Source organism: Oreochromis niloticus, linkage group LG15, assembly GCF_001858045.2.
Source record: "Oreochromis niloticus isolate F11D_XX linkage group LG15, O_niloticus_UMD_NMBU, whole genome shotgun sequence".
Lineage (NCBI taxonomy): Eukaryota > Metazoa > Chordata > Actinopteri > Cichliformes > Cichlidae > Oreochromis > Oreochromis niloticus.
Genome location: NC_031980.2, coordinates 3480212 through 3494879, shown reverse-complemented (window position 1 = coordinate 3494879; position 14668 = coordinate 3480212). Strand labels below are relative to the sequence as shown.

The window sequence follows — 14668 nt, the reverse complement described above, 5'->3', positions numbered from 1 at the left end:
GGAAATCGCCACACGCAAGTGCTGGCCTCCCTGACGGTGGCGTGATGGGGTCACCTCTGGGGCCTGGGGTGTGTAAACACACATGACCCAAGACAAACTTTCACAATTCCGCCAGGTGTGCAAACAAGAGGCCGCAAAAATACCCGGAAAAGTCTGACCATGCAAAAACAATATAAGTGCCTCTGATGAACTCCTACAAATACAGGGGCAGCGGCAGAAAGGCTGACCAATCCTGGGTGGAACTGTTGTCAGAGCATGTTAGCGCTGCACATAGAAATTCGTCACGTATTAGAGAATCAGAGAGTCTGATGGGTTTGACGAAAGACTTACCTGTCCTGATTGGCCACCAATGTGGAGCTCATCCAGCCCACCCAGCCAGCTGAGAAAAGCCTCATCTTCACAGAAAAATAAAAAGAGAAACAGGAAAAGCATAGTTTTTTTTCTTTTCTTATTTTTTTTAGAAGGGTAGATTAAATCTGAGTGCGTCTACTTTTTGCCTCGTCTCTAAAATTCTAGCTCAGTAAACCTCCCCAAGTGGCCAATGGTCTCCTTTAATGCCTTAAGCCTTTATAGTGTTTTTTTCTTCCACGGCCTGCACTACAGATCCAATCCAGCCTGTCCTGATCCATTGTCTCCTGGGCCGGTGAGTCCTGGAGCTGACCTTTGTGGGGAGTCTTCCAGGCACCACATGTTGGTTTTGTGTTCATATGAACTCTACTCGCTTGAGCTGTTGGGCCTATGGCACCAAGTCTGAAGGACACAGCAAAACAAGGATTTAACTGCAACCAGATGCAGCAATGTCCTCCCATATCATCTGTTATGCTTTGTGTCAGATCTTCCTCAGATAGCCACACTGCCAGTTGAAGGGGACGTGTTTGTTTGCCAGGGACTATCGAAGCACTGCAGCATATTCACCAGTATGTTTTAATTCTGGCTGCCAGTTAATGCCCGACCATAAACGTAACATCTGGATTTGGTGAATGTGTTTCTTTTTAATTGGTTATTCCAGAATTATTCATTAATGACACACGGTGTAACGACAAACAGATAATTCTCTTTAAACTGCCGTAAATCTTTGCCATCACAACATGCAATTTGACCCGACCAATTTCTACTTATAATGATATCATTGTTACAGCTTACCTCCGCTCACCCCTACTGCTAGACATTGAGTGAGCACGTAGCAGCCTGCTGGTTATACTATTAGCAACACAGATGAGAGATGTCTGCATGTCTGTAAAGTCAACCTGTAATTATCATGGCGGTATATCCCCAGGCAAGAGACTAAGTCAGATTTATAGATTTATTCTGTCTTCAAATTAGCATCATGCCTCGGATTCCAGCATTTCATCTCGCAGGCTGCAGGAATGTTTTGAGAGTAAGAAAAGGGAGTCATTGTAATTCACAGCTACACATCCCAAAACCACCAACTGCAAAATAGGGCTGGAGAGGCAACATTATGTGAGTGTCGAGTTCAAAGCACACATATTAGAAACCTCATTTAACTGTGGCTGTACCCTTCAAAAGTTTGGATCAGTTTAGGGCTGCGGGGATAAAAAGGGTTTGTAGCTTTGTGCATCGTTTGGAAATAAAGACGGCGCTCTTACAGCAGGCAGAAACGTACGAGGAAAATGAAACTGCATTAGGCTCTTTTTGCCAGTTTAGATCTCATGAATGATTTTTCATGCTGCATGCAAATATGTTGCTACCACAAGGCTCCATTCACAGATGGCACCAACTTTCAACAGCAAAAACATGCGCTGCATGTCACGCTTTGTGTGTTTGTGTTTGAACACGTGCAGATGTTTACTTTGGGTTTTTTATCATAGATTTGGACAACCATATCGGTATATTTTTAGACTGACGCCACTGAATTACTAATGACCTTATAAGGTAATGTTAATGGTAGGTACTGAGGTGAGTAGCAAATTTGTTTCAAACATGAAAAAAGACAAAAAAATAAATCCTAGTAGTAATTTTTTTAACTGTATTTACACTTGGTACAATACTACATAATTTAACTTGCAGATTTTATTTGTTTACATATAATATAAAAATTTCCTGTCACACACTTTGTAGCATGGACTCTAAATTTCTTGCTCTCGCTTGAAACCTGCTTTCAGTTAAAACAAAGCATATTGTGTTTCGTGCTGTCTATACTGTAATATATGCATTCCTGTGTATTCCACTACGCTCTTAAATAAGTGAAATTCCTACATGTATTATAATCATAACATGATAGGTGCTTTCTGTTTGAAGTGAAGTGTTTTCTCCACGAGGAGTAAATACATTCCTCAGTTGGCTTGTCCTGGATTGATCTCTGCTGACTCAGAAGAAGGATTGCATACCTACCAAACATCTAATAGACAATGCCCTGGGGGTTACCGCTGTGCACGTACAGTCGGCTTTGTGTGGAGAACAATGTTTACAGTTCAGCCCAGTCCTTGGGGTAGAAACACAGACACTCATTTGTACTGGGTTTCGGCAGACTTTAGCATAATACTGTCAGCAAGACGGAAACATTAATCTTACAAGAGATGCAGGTGATAAATATCACCTTTTAAATCCCGAAACCGAAACAGTGCTCATTGTTCTACTGTTTTATTGTTAATAAAATAGGAAAACGTGTACAGTCTTAAACACCATGACAGCGTTCTTTTTGTCATTATAAATCTAGGTCAGCGTGGCTTTGGAGTACCCCCATATGATTTGAATTTGATATTCTGATATAAATAAGATGTAAGGCCATAAACTATGGTACAGTTGTGTGATTATCCTAAGACAATGCCGCCAGTGAACTCTGGGAGCTGGCCTGTGTGCCTGTGCTCCAGGCTGTATTATGACTGGTTCAAGTCAGCGTCCTGCTCATACATCTTTCTAAAATTATACACCACAAGGAAGAAAAGCGGCCACTTCTAACAATGTCAAAAATTCAGATTTAGACCTCCCTACGCCTCCCCCCGTTTTTTTTTTTTTATCTTGTTATTGTCTTACACGGGGACTGAAAGACGAGTCACAGCGTTATGAAATCATGTGAGGAGGGCAATTATCCATCACAAAAGCCCCACAAAAATAAAAAAGAAAAAAAAATAACCCACCGGCTGGAGAAGACAACAGAGCCTTTTGTTTGCTGCATTGTCAGTGACACAGTACCGAACTCCTCCTCATAATAGCTTGTTTCTCTAGAGCACTGTCTGCCTTTATCAGGCACACTTTGTTCTCCTCAACAAGTAAACTGAGTTTGTGAGAGTCATAATCGGCAGCTCATCTGAAAGCTCATTCAGGTTGGGATTGGCTGTTGTCACCCCCAGATTTGAGTCACGGCCAGCGCAGAGTTAATTTATTCTTCCTAGCGCACGAGATGAATGACACACAGTCATTTCTGTTATTGACATTTGCCTGGAGTGACGACATCATGTGACCGGGGGCGTCATGTGACTCCCGGGCCTTGTTGCCGTACAGTTGTATCATCGGTGCATTGTAATTATAATGCTGACTTAGCAGTTCGGCCACTTGAACTCTGTCAACCTTGGCCTTAGCAGCTATAGTAAAATCTCTCAGCTGTTGACAACTGACCACACAATGACAGGGTTTCAGGCGGCCGCAACTATACTGTACCGGTCTCAGTGGACACGGACTGTAGAAAAAATCTGAATAGAGTAGAAGCAGGAACATCACCAAGATCCTCAGTCATGGTCTTTGGTCTGAAGAAGCTGCTGTAAGTTTCATTTCAGGCCTCAGCGGCGGGACCTGTCCTCACCTTTAACACAGCATGGCATATGTAAACCAGACAGCAGGATTTGTGGAGGACCAGTATGCTTTTCATACAAAAAGCACCATGAAGTTTCACAGAGGTGGAGAAATAGCGGGAGACTGGTATGCACGCCAGAGTAAGGAAGATATATATAAGTCAAACTCCATCTACTTAGCACACAAATTAAACCAACTTGTCAGTGAACATTTAGAAATCATCGCTTGGGTCTCAGCGGGCCTCGCTGTTTGAACTGCAGTGTAGGTAGGCACTGTTTATCCTGGACTGGCCCTTGATTAAAATGAGGAATGGAAGAAGGGGGAAAAAAAGAAGAAATGGCTCAGTCTCTCGGTGGTCAGCCACAGCCTCCTCATCGCAGCCTCCACCAGTGATCTGACTTTCTCCTTTTTGCAATTTTATGTAATCACAACTCCAAGAGCTATTTTTAATGTGTGTTTAGGTTGTGCGCGCGCCATTCGATATTAAACATTTCCCCTTATTACTTAAAGGCCGACTTTATTTTCCCTCATAGCTGTGACTCCAAAAACAGCTGTCCAGACACCACAAGAAAGGTCCTTAAGTCACTGGAAGATGTAGATACCGCTGCTGGACTCCAAAAGAAAAATATCTACTTTTCATTAAGATTATACCATACCGTACTTCACCAAACAATTCACAAAGAACATCAACATCCTCTTGGCGAAACGGCGCGATAGATTAAGTTTTTCACTTCCATGAGTTTTGGATCCCGTTGAAGCGAACTTCTGCGTGGCGCTCGCTTTATTCTGTTGCTTCAGGTCACCGTTCTGCCTCAGCAGCAGCGTAAGGGGATATTTACGTTCACACCAGTGGCGCGGTGGCCAACAGAAGCTGATTGCAAGTGGTGTTTGTTTCCAACGAAAGCACGTTAATTCGGGCCCGGCCGCAGTGTAAACTACCTTGGCGTTTTACAGATGTCGCCTGTTAAAGTGAATCACTGTACCTGCCTGTTTGCCCGACCGGGCCGTTCTGATGCCTCGCCAGAGAGAGTACACAACACGAGCCAACGGGGCTATTAATAAGCCCTTCCTTTTCTAATACTGTAATCCGTCCGTGTGTGTAATGTCTCACTCCGGGCTAATTATGTCACGTCATTTTTAGCTTTCGCGACGAGACGAATACAGACAGCCTCAGCCTGAGTTCATTTTAACCCATCTTAGGTATCATTATCCCCCAATATTTTTCAGAAATAATTTTCTTTGAAAACAGTCATCTGCGAAGGTCATCTGCTGTGACAGAGCGAGGAAACAGCAGCACTGCATTACACACATGCTGCGTTAATAGCATGTGTCGTTTTTTAAGCGCGCTCCAACACACGATACCTCTATTATGTGTCTGCGAGAGCTTGTGATAACAAAGCGAGTCCATTTGAAGGTGTGTGGTCCTGAGTGGTAGAAGAGGGAAAGTGTCTGGCAGGGTGGGCCATCAACCACAGTCCTCAGGGCAGACCTTGGCCAGAGCTCAGAGTATGGCCAAGCTCTTCAGCGCCGCACACAAGTATAGCAAGCTTAGTGTACGGCCACCAGTGGAGAACCAGTAATGAATGAAATATTATATTCCACATTATATTTCAGCCTGTAACATTATTACCTGCACATAAAATCTCGTCTTTTTTTTTTTTGACAGCAAGATGTACGAATGTTACAGAATAAAGCTTCAAACTGTAACAACACAGCGACGAGGTACAGTTAAGTATTTCCTTTAACTGCATTTATACATTTATACATAGGCCTGGATTTGCAAAAGATATAAATACATATATAAAACAGGGTTTTTTTTTATGAGCTCTAAATACCAGCACGGATGGGTTTTGCCGTGTTTGGCTCTTCTCTCATCAACATAATTTCCAGAGAAAAATTCTTCCAATCAAGCTGACTTAAATCCAATGAATAGCTTTTCAAGTGAGCTCTGCTGAACTGCACAAAGTTCCAAAAACAATTCTTATACCAACAAAGTCAGAACCTTTCATTTGGATGTCTTCTGGATTTGATCTAGAGGGAGTTAAATCTTCAGATTTGAAGACCAGCAGTTTCAGTGCTGGAAAAGTGCACAGTGGTTTTTCATAAGGTGTGTGAACCTCTGACCTGACAGCGAGATGGGCCGACTTCAACGAAACTTTGCTGCTGTATCGGGGGGGAGGGGGGCACCCTCGGCTCTGCAAAGTTGAAATCTGTGCAGCCCGGACAGAATTCATGCGAGATATCTGACACTACAACATCATCACAGTTCAGATTTTCGCCATCAAGGTTGTTTATCACATGCCGTGCCACCCAAGAAGTTATGTTTCCTGCCATGTGAGTGGAGCTTGACATTTATGCTTTACTTTTCGTTCCATGTTTTAGATTCAATCACGATGTGCAAATTATATCCCCATCAAACTGCGTGCAATTTACTGTGGCTCAGCGGCACTCGGTGGTGCTGGACTCTGTCCCAAAGTTTAATACTTCTGACAGAAAAGCATCCATTTGCAGTAACCCTAAAAATGTTTATACATGACCTTAAATATTATTCTTGAAATACTTAAAGTATCGAGCACTAAACTGATCCAGATCTGCAACCGTCTCTCTTTGCTGCTGCACTGCTGTGATCTAAAACTTACAACGTCTAACAACTGCAGAAGTCTGCTTCTGGGGGTTTTGAGTATTTTCTATTTCGAGTGAACGTAAACTGCACGGATGACACGATCGATTAAATCTTGCCACGGAAACAGGTACTGTCTGTCATATTCGATGTGTTTGCAGCATCTGAATGGCCCTTCCCTACTGTGCTGTAACATGCGCTGCAACTCAAGAGGCATGTTCTTGTTTTAGACAGCAAATATTTACAAAGCACCGCGCCAAGGAAAATGTTTCGCTGTACGAAAATAAGGTCGGTGGCAAAGACTTGTGGAAATGCTGTTGTGCCTCTCGGGGAGGGGGAGTGGTGTTATAATTTATGTTTGACATATTAGTAGTAGTATTTGAAACAAAAAGGGCTCAGACTCAATCGCTAGAATATGACAGTATGCTTAGTTTTTACACAGACAGTAGTGTTAATTGTTTTGTTGACTGTGTGTTTAGGTCTCTCTTTTTTTTGAGATACAGTGATATATTTGTTTATTGTGGACTTTGGCTTTGATGAAAATTTTTCAAGACTGTTGCTTAAGCATGGTATTTAAATGCTATTTTATATGTTTTTAAAAAACACCCAAATTTTAATGTGCTGTCTATTTTAAATATAGTATTTAAAAGCAGACTGATAAATTAAAAAACACTTATTCTAATTTGTTTCTAAAATGTGTATCTGTATATATATATAGATATAGATAGATAGAGAGAGAGAGAGATTTTCTACTGCCAAACCAGGAGTGGTATAGATACATTACAATCGATACATGCATTATTAGCAGGGCCTAACATATATATTATTTTTCTTAAATCACAAGTAGCATGAACAACCCACAGAACCCAGTGTCATTGGATCCTTGGAGCTTCGTTGTATCATTTCTATTAAGAAACACCCCCAATAATCTTCACTCACAATAAGTGTAATAGTAGCTGAACGTAGTATCTCTTAAGATGTTTATTGCTTCTTTTTGTTTCTTTGTGGGTTTAATGTAATTGAATGTGGTGAGCCACACAAATAAAAGTTGACTGTTCTCCATGGTATATTGGCACAGGTAGCAATACCTAGGTAGAATATAAAAAAAACCTGTCACATAAAAGCAAAATTACCTACCTGAACAGCTGTCATCTCATAAATTAGAAGCATTTGATAGGCTTATTCTGACGGCTAATTAAAAGGGAGAAAGTTTCAACGGGCAAAAACAAATCTAAGACAGAAAGACAAAAGGCTGAGGAGCTACTCGACTCTTTGCTGCTTAGTCACACATGCCTGCTGGCAAATGAAAGAATGATTAAGATACTGTTAACACTTTCAAACCTGACTGAACTGCCAGCTTCATTCCACACATTCCTCTGCTTCTCTTCTAACACCCCGTCTGCGTTTTTCTGATGTGTTGTAACAAACACCTGTGATCAGTGATCAAAAGACAAACCGTGCTGAGATGTGCGAGGGTGTGGGAATCGGTGTGTGCGTGGAGCGTGTGATGATTCACTGTTAATTGTCGAGACCTGCCTGCTCTGCACTACAGGTTGGCAGGCCGTTCTCGGCAGGGTGATGGGGTGTGTGTGTGTCTCCTGTTAGAAGACATCTCTTTTACAGAAAAGACAGGTGGCCATGATCTATGGCCTCTTACGGGAATCGCCCCCCTGACTGCTGCTTCAGTGAGAGCCAATGAAAGCTCAGTATAGGCTTGGATGCATACATGCACATGCACAAACACGGCTATTACGGTAATAACGCGGTGACATAACTACTGTTTGTGACACAGCAACGTGCAAGGAGTGAGAAAGAGAACAAATTCAGGCTGCACCGAGACGACTCTTCAGACACGCTCCTCGGTAAATAAGCAGAGTGTCACACCACCTCCGCTTTCCCTTCACACACATGCGCTCGCCCAGCTTTTTCCTCTCTTCCCCAATTCTTTCTGCTGCAGACAAACACGCGCGTGTACACACCCAGTCTCACACCACCACCACCACCAGCCAGCCATTCGCTCCTCACTCACACCCTCAAATCTTACCAAGCTGAGCTCTCCCTGCTCAGAGGCAGACAGGAGCAGCACGGCAGCCTGCTAAAGGAGTTGAGGGAAGGAGCAGCAGTGTCAGGGAGAGAGAGAGTTTGAGGAGAGAGAGTGAGGAGGGAGGGGGATGAAAGAGTGAAGGGAGACCAACCCAAGAGAGAGCACTGCTCCCCATATGCTGAGGAGGCATGGGCGGTTGAACAAGCTGCCCCCACTGAAGCCTCCTGACTCATGGGAGCGTCAGACCCCGATCCCCAGAGAGCCTGGAAATGCTGCCGAACCACGCGCAAGAGAGAAGGAGGGGAGCCAGAGAGTAGAGGAAAAAAAAAGTCCAAGGAGAGGAGAGGGAAGAAAGCCACAACGGTAGGCTGTCCCAACTCAACTGCTGTGCCGTGATGACGTCAGAGGGCATGTGACCCAGGCTCTCCAGTGACGGCACATGGAGGGCAGGAAAGAGACGAGTTTTAAAGCTGGTGCCTTTTGGGTTGTGTGAGGGCTCTGCTCGCCTCCCAAACAACCACAGAACCACAGACGTGCGGCTCGGGGTTGGTGTTTGAGGGCGACCTGGAGTGTAAATGGTTAATCGTCGCGGGCCAGCACCAGTCACAAGGACGGCGCTAAGCGAGTAAGTACGTCCCAACCACACTCGCCAAGCAAGCAAGTCCGACACCATCTGATCTATCCGCAAAGGCGATATTTGTCTCTGCAATTTTTTTTTTCCTCTATAAAACCAGACCTGGTTGTTACTTGTGGTCATCCAAATAGTTGATACGTAAAAGCATGTCTTGTGGATGGCTTTTCCATTTTTTTTTCTTCATGACATGCTGCGTGCTCTTGGTTTAGGACGTGTCAAGGGTCAAGGAAACCACAGAAGAACAAAAGTGGGGCTTGCTGCAACCAGAGGCAGCTATGGCATCTAACAGCCTTTTCAGCACAGTGACACCATGTCAGCAAAACTTCTTCTGGGGTGAGTACCACTTTCCTGCTCCCTGTTGTGTCTGGATTGGGTTGGGGGGCTCAGGTCACAGGAAGGACTTGGGGTCAGGTGGTGAGGCTTGGGTGGTGGAATTAACGGGGTTCGAGGAAAGCGGGCGAAGATGTTGGAACTGGTCCGATGTTTTGGGTCCAGATGAGTGGAGGGGATCAGCTGAGGTCATGGAGGACCCCGCTATCAAGGTCCAAGCTTTTGTGGCGGACAAAACACCCAACTATCATCAAGGCTTTTTCTCCTTTTTCTTTGTGCACCCAAAAGAAAAAAACAACAAGAAAAGAAAATCTGCACATAGAGATTCCAGTATTTATTCTATGTGATGTTTATAAATATTTTCCAAAGAGGGAGATGATATGTTTGTGCAACATACCCTTAGATTTACAAAGCGATGCCATTGCGGAACCAAAAACAAAGGCACGGGTGATATTTTTGACAGACGTAAACAGACGCTGCACAAGGGAGTTTACAGTGGAGCATTGGAACAAGATGTGGGGGATTACTGGGCTGTGTGTGTTGGGTGCCTCTGCTTGCGCATAGAGAAGAAGTATTGATTAGTTTGCCAAGAAAGATCTGTAATCGCTTCCTGAAATTGTTCAGTTGCGCTGCTGTCGTTAATTAATCGGTGTCAATTTCTGCAGGCTCCAGGGAGCATTTACTCGACAGACATAAATCCAGATTGAACTCGAAGTTGATCCATGCTGACTTCCTTTCTATGAATTCGGTGCTTAAGACTGTAATGATTAATGTAAACGTATCACAGTGATTGTGTTTGACTTTATTCACTTCTACACAAACGGATAAAAAGATGAAATGTGTTTTGTGTGTTTAAGAAGCCCTTGATTTGCACTTTTACAACCAAAGAAATAATTACGTTATTCTTAAAGTGATGATCTAATATCTGATAATATATATTCTTAACATTATATCTTCCAAATAATACAAGATTCTGCCTCCTTCCTGAAGTGGATCTATATGGAAATAAAGGCAAAACAAATCCAAAAACCTGTGAATGGTAGCAGTGACAACCTAATGATTTTCAACTACCTGTGAAGGCCAGCTTGCGCTCTCCAGGCTGCAGCCTGTGTTTTGGGTTCGCTCTATTGTACTGTGACAGCTTCTTTACACAGTCTAATTCAATCAGCAAAATAAATGGTTTACAAGATGAATTTTCAAATTTAAACAAACATTTTCCTTCCCGTGCGACACAAGAAATAGACAGGCTCAGCTTAATAGACGACCTCCTCCTCTCTCTCGCTCCCCCCCACAACCCGCCGCCCTTCTGCCTCCCGCTCCGGTCCATAGCCTCCCGCTCGTCTTGTCCAAATCAAATGTTTAAAAGATGTTTTTAAGAAGTCGCTCGGTGGTCAGACACAGCTGTTCTTCTGGGCTCCCGCTCCGCACAGAAGCAGGGTGGCTCCTAATACACTCTGAAAGCTGGGAGAGAGTGAGCGTCTTCTACCAATCACCACCACCTATTACCATGTTAACCCCCTGACCTTTCGCCGTGTCTCGGGGGGGAGGGCGGTGGAGGGGGTCGGAGCGCAGGAGAAGGAGAGGAGAGGAGCAGCAGTGCAGGAAATTGAAAGCACGCCGTGGGAGAGGCAGACAGTGGAGAGAGAAGAGCAGATGTGTGCAGATGCTCAGGTAGAGAAGACATCCCATAAGGATGATAATCCTTGATCAGTTCTCAGACATCAAGGTTTGCTGATTGATGCCGTGCCACGCCTCATTGACTTTGCCCCTGTTTATGAACATCTGGGTAGTAAATCTGTCAGTGCAACCACAAAAAGCCCCCCTGACGGCACGGTGTGATTTTGCAAGACCACCAGTTCTTTCTGTTGTATTTATAATTCTGAATAAATAAATGTAGTGTACTGCGCTGCATCTGAACTAGCAAAAAATTAGGAATGGCACCCAGGATATTTTTTTTGCTTTAGCCAAACAAAAAAAGGAAGGGGGAAAAAGTAACGTTGAACTCATTTGACTTACATAAGAACTTAAAACGTGGATTTTGTGGCATAAATTTTTACATCTGTAAGCATCCTTATCCGTTCCTGTAAACTTAAAATGCATGAAGTGGATATAAAGAGAGCTGTAGCGTTGACTTTTGTTGATTTTACATATTTTCTTCAAGTTCCCCGCTCCCGTGTTTCTCCTGGATCATTTTGCCCAGCGTCAGCCGGTTTGCCGAGAGCACAAAATACTGTTTTTGTAGTTAGAAAGCCACATTACTCCATCCGTCTGTATATTTGTGTTCATTAAGGACATTTTTAATTTAGAGTCGAGCCTACATTCCCATGCAGCGATAAATTGAGCTGACTTGAGGGAACGGGCAAATATTCCAAATTAAAGTAAAGGGGGCTCATTAAAAATTTGTCTTGGCATTTACATGAGGCAATTTTAATTTAATTGCTTTGAATACATTTTTTTTTTATAACTCCTCATACTGGCAGATCAGATGGAGAGGGCAGAATAATCTTCAACATGTGTGGCACCCACTCAGCCACCGTGCCTCTCCAGGGAACATTTAAGTGCCTCTTTTCTCTATTACAAACTTAATTACATATAGACAATTAAGTCATGGGAGCAATTATCATTCGGCAAAGCCATGCAGTCGCAGTCGAGAGGGGGGAAAAAAGAAGTGCTTACACACAGACGGGCCCGAATCAACAACATCAAAAGAAAGAAAGCGGGGATGATGTGGGTAAATATCTGAAAACTCCAGGCGGAAAACTTTCCCCCCGAAGAAAATCTCGGATAATTTGCAGGGAAACCGTATATATGTATTTGAGAAAGGGAGCTTCTGTTGCATAAGTGTTGCCTTAGATCTAACCACAGGCCTGCTTCTTGGAGACGTCTTAAAAGTGAACCAGACATCCCACCGCACCACCACCATCACCTCCCACCCGCTCCCCTCACCCCCACCATCCAGCCGGGAGAGACGTGAAGCCCACTCATCAATAGGTAATTTGAAAATGCCGGGGGATGGGTCGGGGGAGTGGGGGGAGGACGATGTGAGGGCTTCACTGGCTGCTACTGTGCAGCGGAGACTCTTCCCTTAACTCCAGGCTCAAAGGAACTCTATTTAGCATCGCTTAATTGTACCTCTGAGGCAAACATGTTATTTAATCCCAGCAGGGTCATATTGATGGAGTAAAATAGCGCTGTTTGTGTTTGCGAGCTGCGCCAGCTATTAGGACTTATTAGTGCTGGTGGTTTACATTAGCCTACATGATTCCTCGGGGTAATCAGGGAGCGTTAATGTGATCGGGGTTTAATCAAAGATAAATTGGTGTGTAATTCACTCAAATGTACTGTGAATGTGAGGCTGATTGTGCCCAAAAATAGACTTTAGGCTGTTATTAAAGTCTAAATGATAGCGTCGTGGGAATAACGTAAGCTGTGATTTTTACGGTCTGAAAATAGAGTGTGATGTGAAAGTTGTGGAGAGTTTTCTGTCATTTTAAAAAATAATAAAAGGTTGATATATTTTGCTAAAGGGAATGAATGTTGAGAAAGTCTCTGCTGCTTTCTGAAATTATAAATGCGGTGTCTTTCCTGTGAATCGCTGTGCTTTGTGGTCTCGATGTGGTACAATATCTGCTTCACTACTTTCAAAATAAAGCAGTGAAATGAGGGAGATTACTCTCATCTCTGTAATATGCAGACTGCAACAACAAATGTAGAACTCAGTGTAAATACTCACAGGGCACTGTATATTATCTCTTGTTCTGTCCTAATATTCAGTCGCTGTGGGGCTAATTACACTATTATGATAAGGTAACCTGCCAGCTGACTGCTTATTGTAGGGTTCTGCCTATTCAAAGCATTGACATTAGACTCAAAAACAATCTCCTTAAAGGGCCAATAAAGCCTGTTTATTAAACACTTGAACGCTTGCTTAAAAAAGTGCTAACGCCTCGCTTGCTATAAATCAGTGCAAATGTTCAATATCCCGGTGGTGTTTTGGCGAGATGAGAGCCAAATTGGTGCGTATTTTTGGATAGCGTTGCAAACTCATTCTGCACATAGCTATGATTTTTGAATGCACCATAATTACCGGGTAGCTTAATGCCATTGCGTTAACCAGTGAAGCTTTTAAAGCGTCGCTGTGCTATTTTCACACTTAACAAGATCCTGCAGCCACTCATCCATTTCAATAGCATCAAGCTGGGTGAATTACCGTTATCCGATATAAGCCCTCAGAGAGGAAGTAACTACCTAACACTTTGAAAAATTGGTCTATCTTGGAACGGCTTCACCCTAATGAAACATAACACCAGTATTATAAAGCAGTCTGCTCTTTCTTTTCACATCCTCCATTTTTTTTTCTTCTTGGCATTTATGTTTTATTTTAGTTGTTTAAGTCAGAAGATGGCTTAAAGCGGAGCTGATATGGCAAACCACAGGAAAGGCTGAATAGCAGTGTTTTCCCCGTTGCCCGCCTTCAAATAGGCCGAGGCGGCCTTGCTTCCACACTCACGTGTTTCTATAAGGGGGAAATAAGGAGTGTTGAGCCTCCTGGATGTTTGGGTTCAACGTGTAACGATGTGAGTGAGAGCGTGGCCACAGCATCTACACAAGGCCTTACCTGTTCTTCCCCGTGCCGGAGAAAAGGGCAGGTTTTTCGGCTTGTTAGTTTAATCTTAAAGGAATGCGGTATCCCCTCCGACTCAGGCCAGACTCCTAAATATATAACCTTACTTTCCAGCGCTAGTTGCACTGAAGCAATTCGGATTATTTAGTTGGTATAACCCCTAACGTGTAGGAGTGTCAACACAGACGGTCTGGATTGTGCTCAGTTTTTGAGGAGAAGGTGAAGAAGATGAGTGAAGGAGCATCAAAGAAGGCCGAGCCGACTGCAATCAATAGCTTGGCAGCACATCAGTGGAGCACCTTGTTACAATGTGTCCAGGCATCAGTATCAGCGCTGACTTTCTCTCAAGTATTTTCCTTTTATCGCGTAGCACTCTTATAAAAAACATTTAGGGACAAATTTGGTAACTTAAACAGACGTTTGGCATGTAGCAAAGTCGCTGAATAATGACAGGTGGGTTTTGTAGTTTCCATTGTGCGTGCACATTAAAGGTGTGTGTGACAGGAGGATCTGTCTGCTTGATTAATGCTCTCGCTCAAACTGGCACCTGGAACCAATCCCCCCCTTCTGCCGCCCCCATGTGCACCGTGTGTGTGCATTCCACACAGTGTGACTTTAGAGGGACTGAGGGTGGGCGTTGAGCTGGAGGCGCAGATGGGACCGGGG

At 43.6% G+C, this 14668-nt stretch overlaps 1 protein-coding gene across 9 annotated transcripts in view; it reads left to right on the top strand.

Moving 5' to 3' along the window:
* The window catches only part of runx2b (RUNX family transcription factor 2b), a 148556-nt gene that overhangs the window by 78425 nt on the left and 55463 nt on the right, over window positions 1-14668 (top strand). Inside the window, exons 1-2 of one of the 9 annotated variants that reach the window (XM_025899193.1) lie at window positions 6997-9039; window positions 9258-9381. The exons of 5 other annotated variants lie outside the window; for them this stretch is intronic. In XM_025899193.1, the coding sequence (XP_025754978.1) occupies window positions 9324-9381 (58 nt within the window). In that variant the 5' untranslated portion in view covers window positions 6997-9039; window positions 9258-9323. Of the gene's footprint in view, window positions 1-6996; window positions 9044-9257; window positions 9382-14668 lie in introns of those variants that run through there. 3 more of the 9 variants (XM_025899200.1, XM_025899191.1, XM_025899190.1) reach the window with 3 other exon arrangements.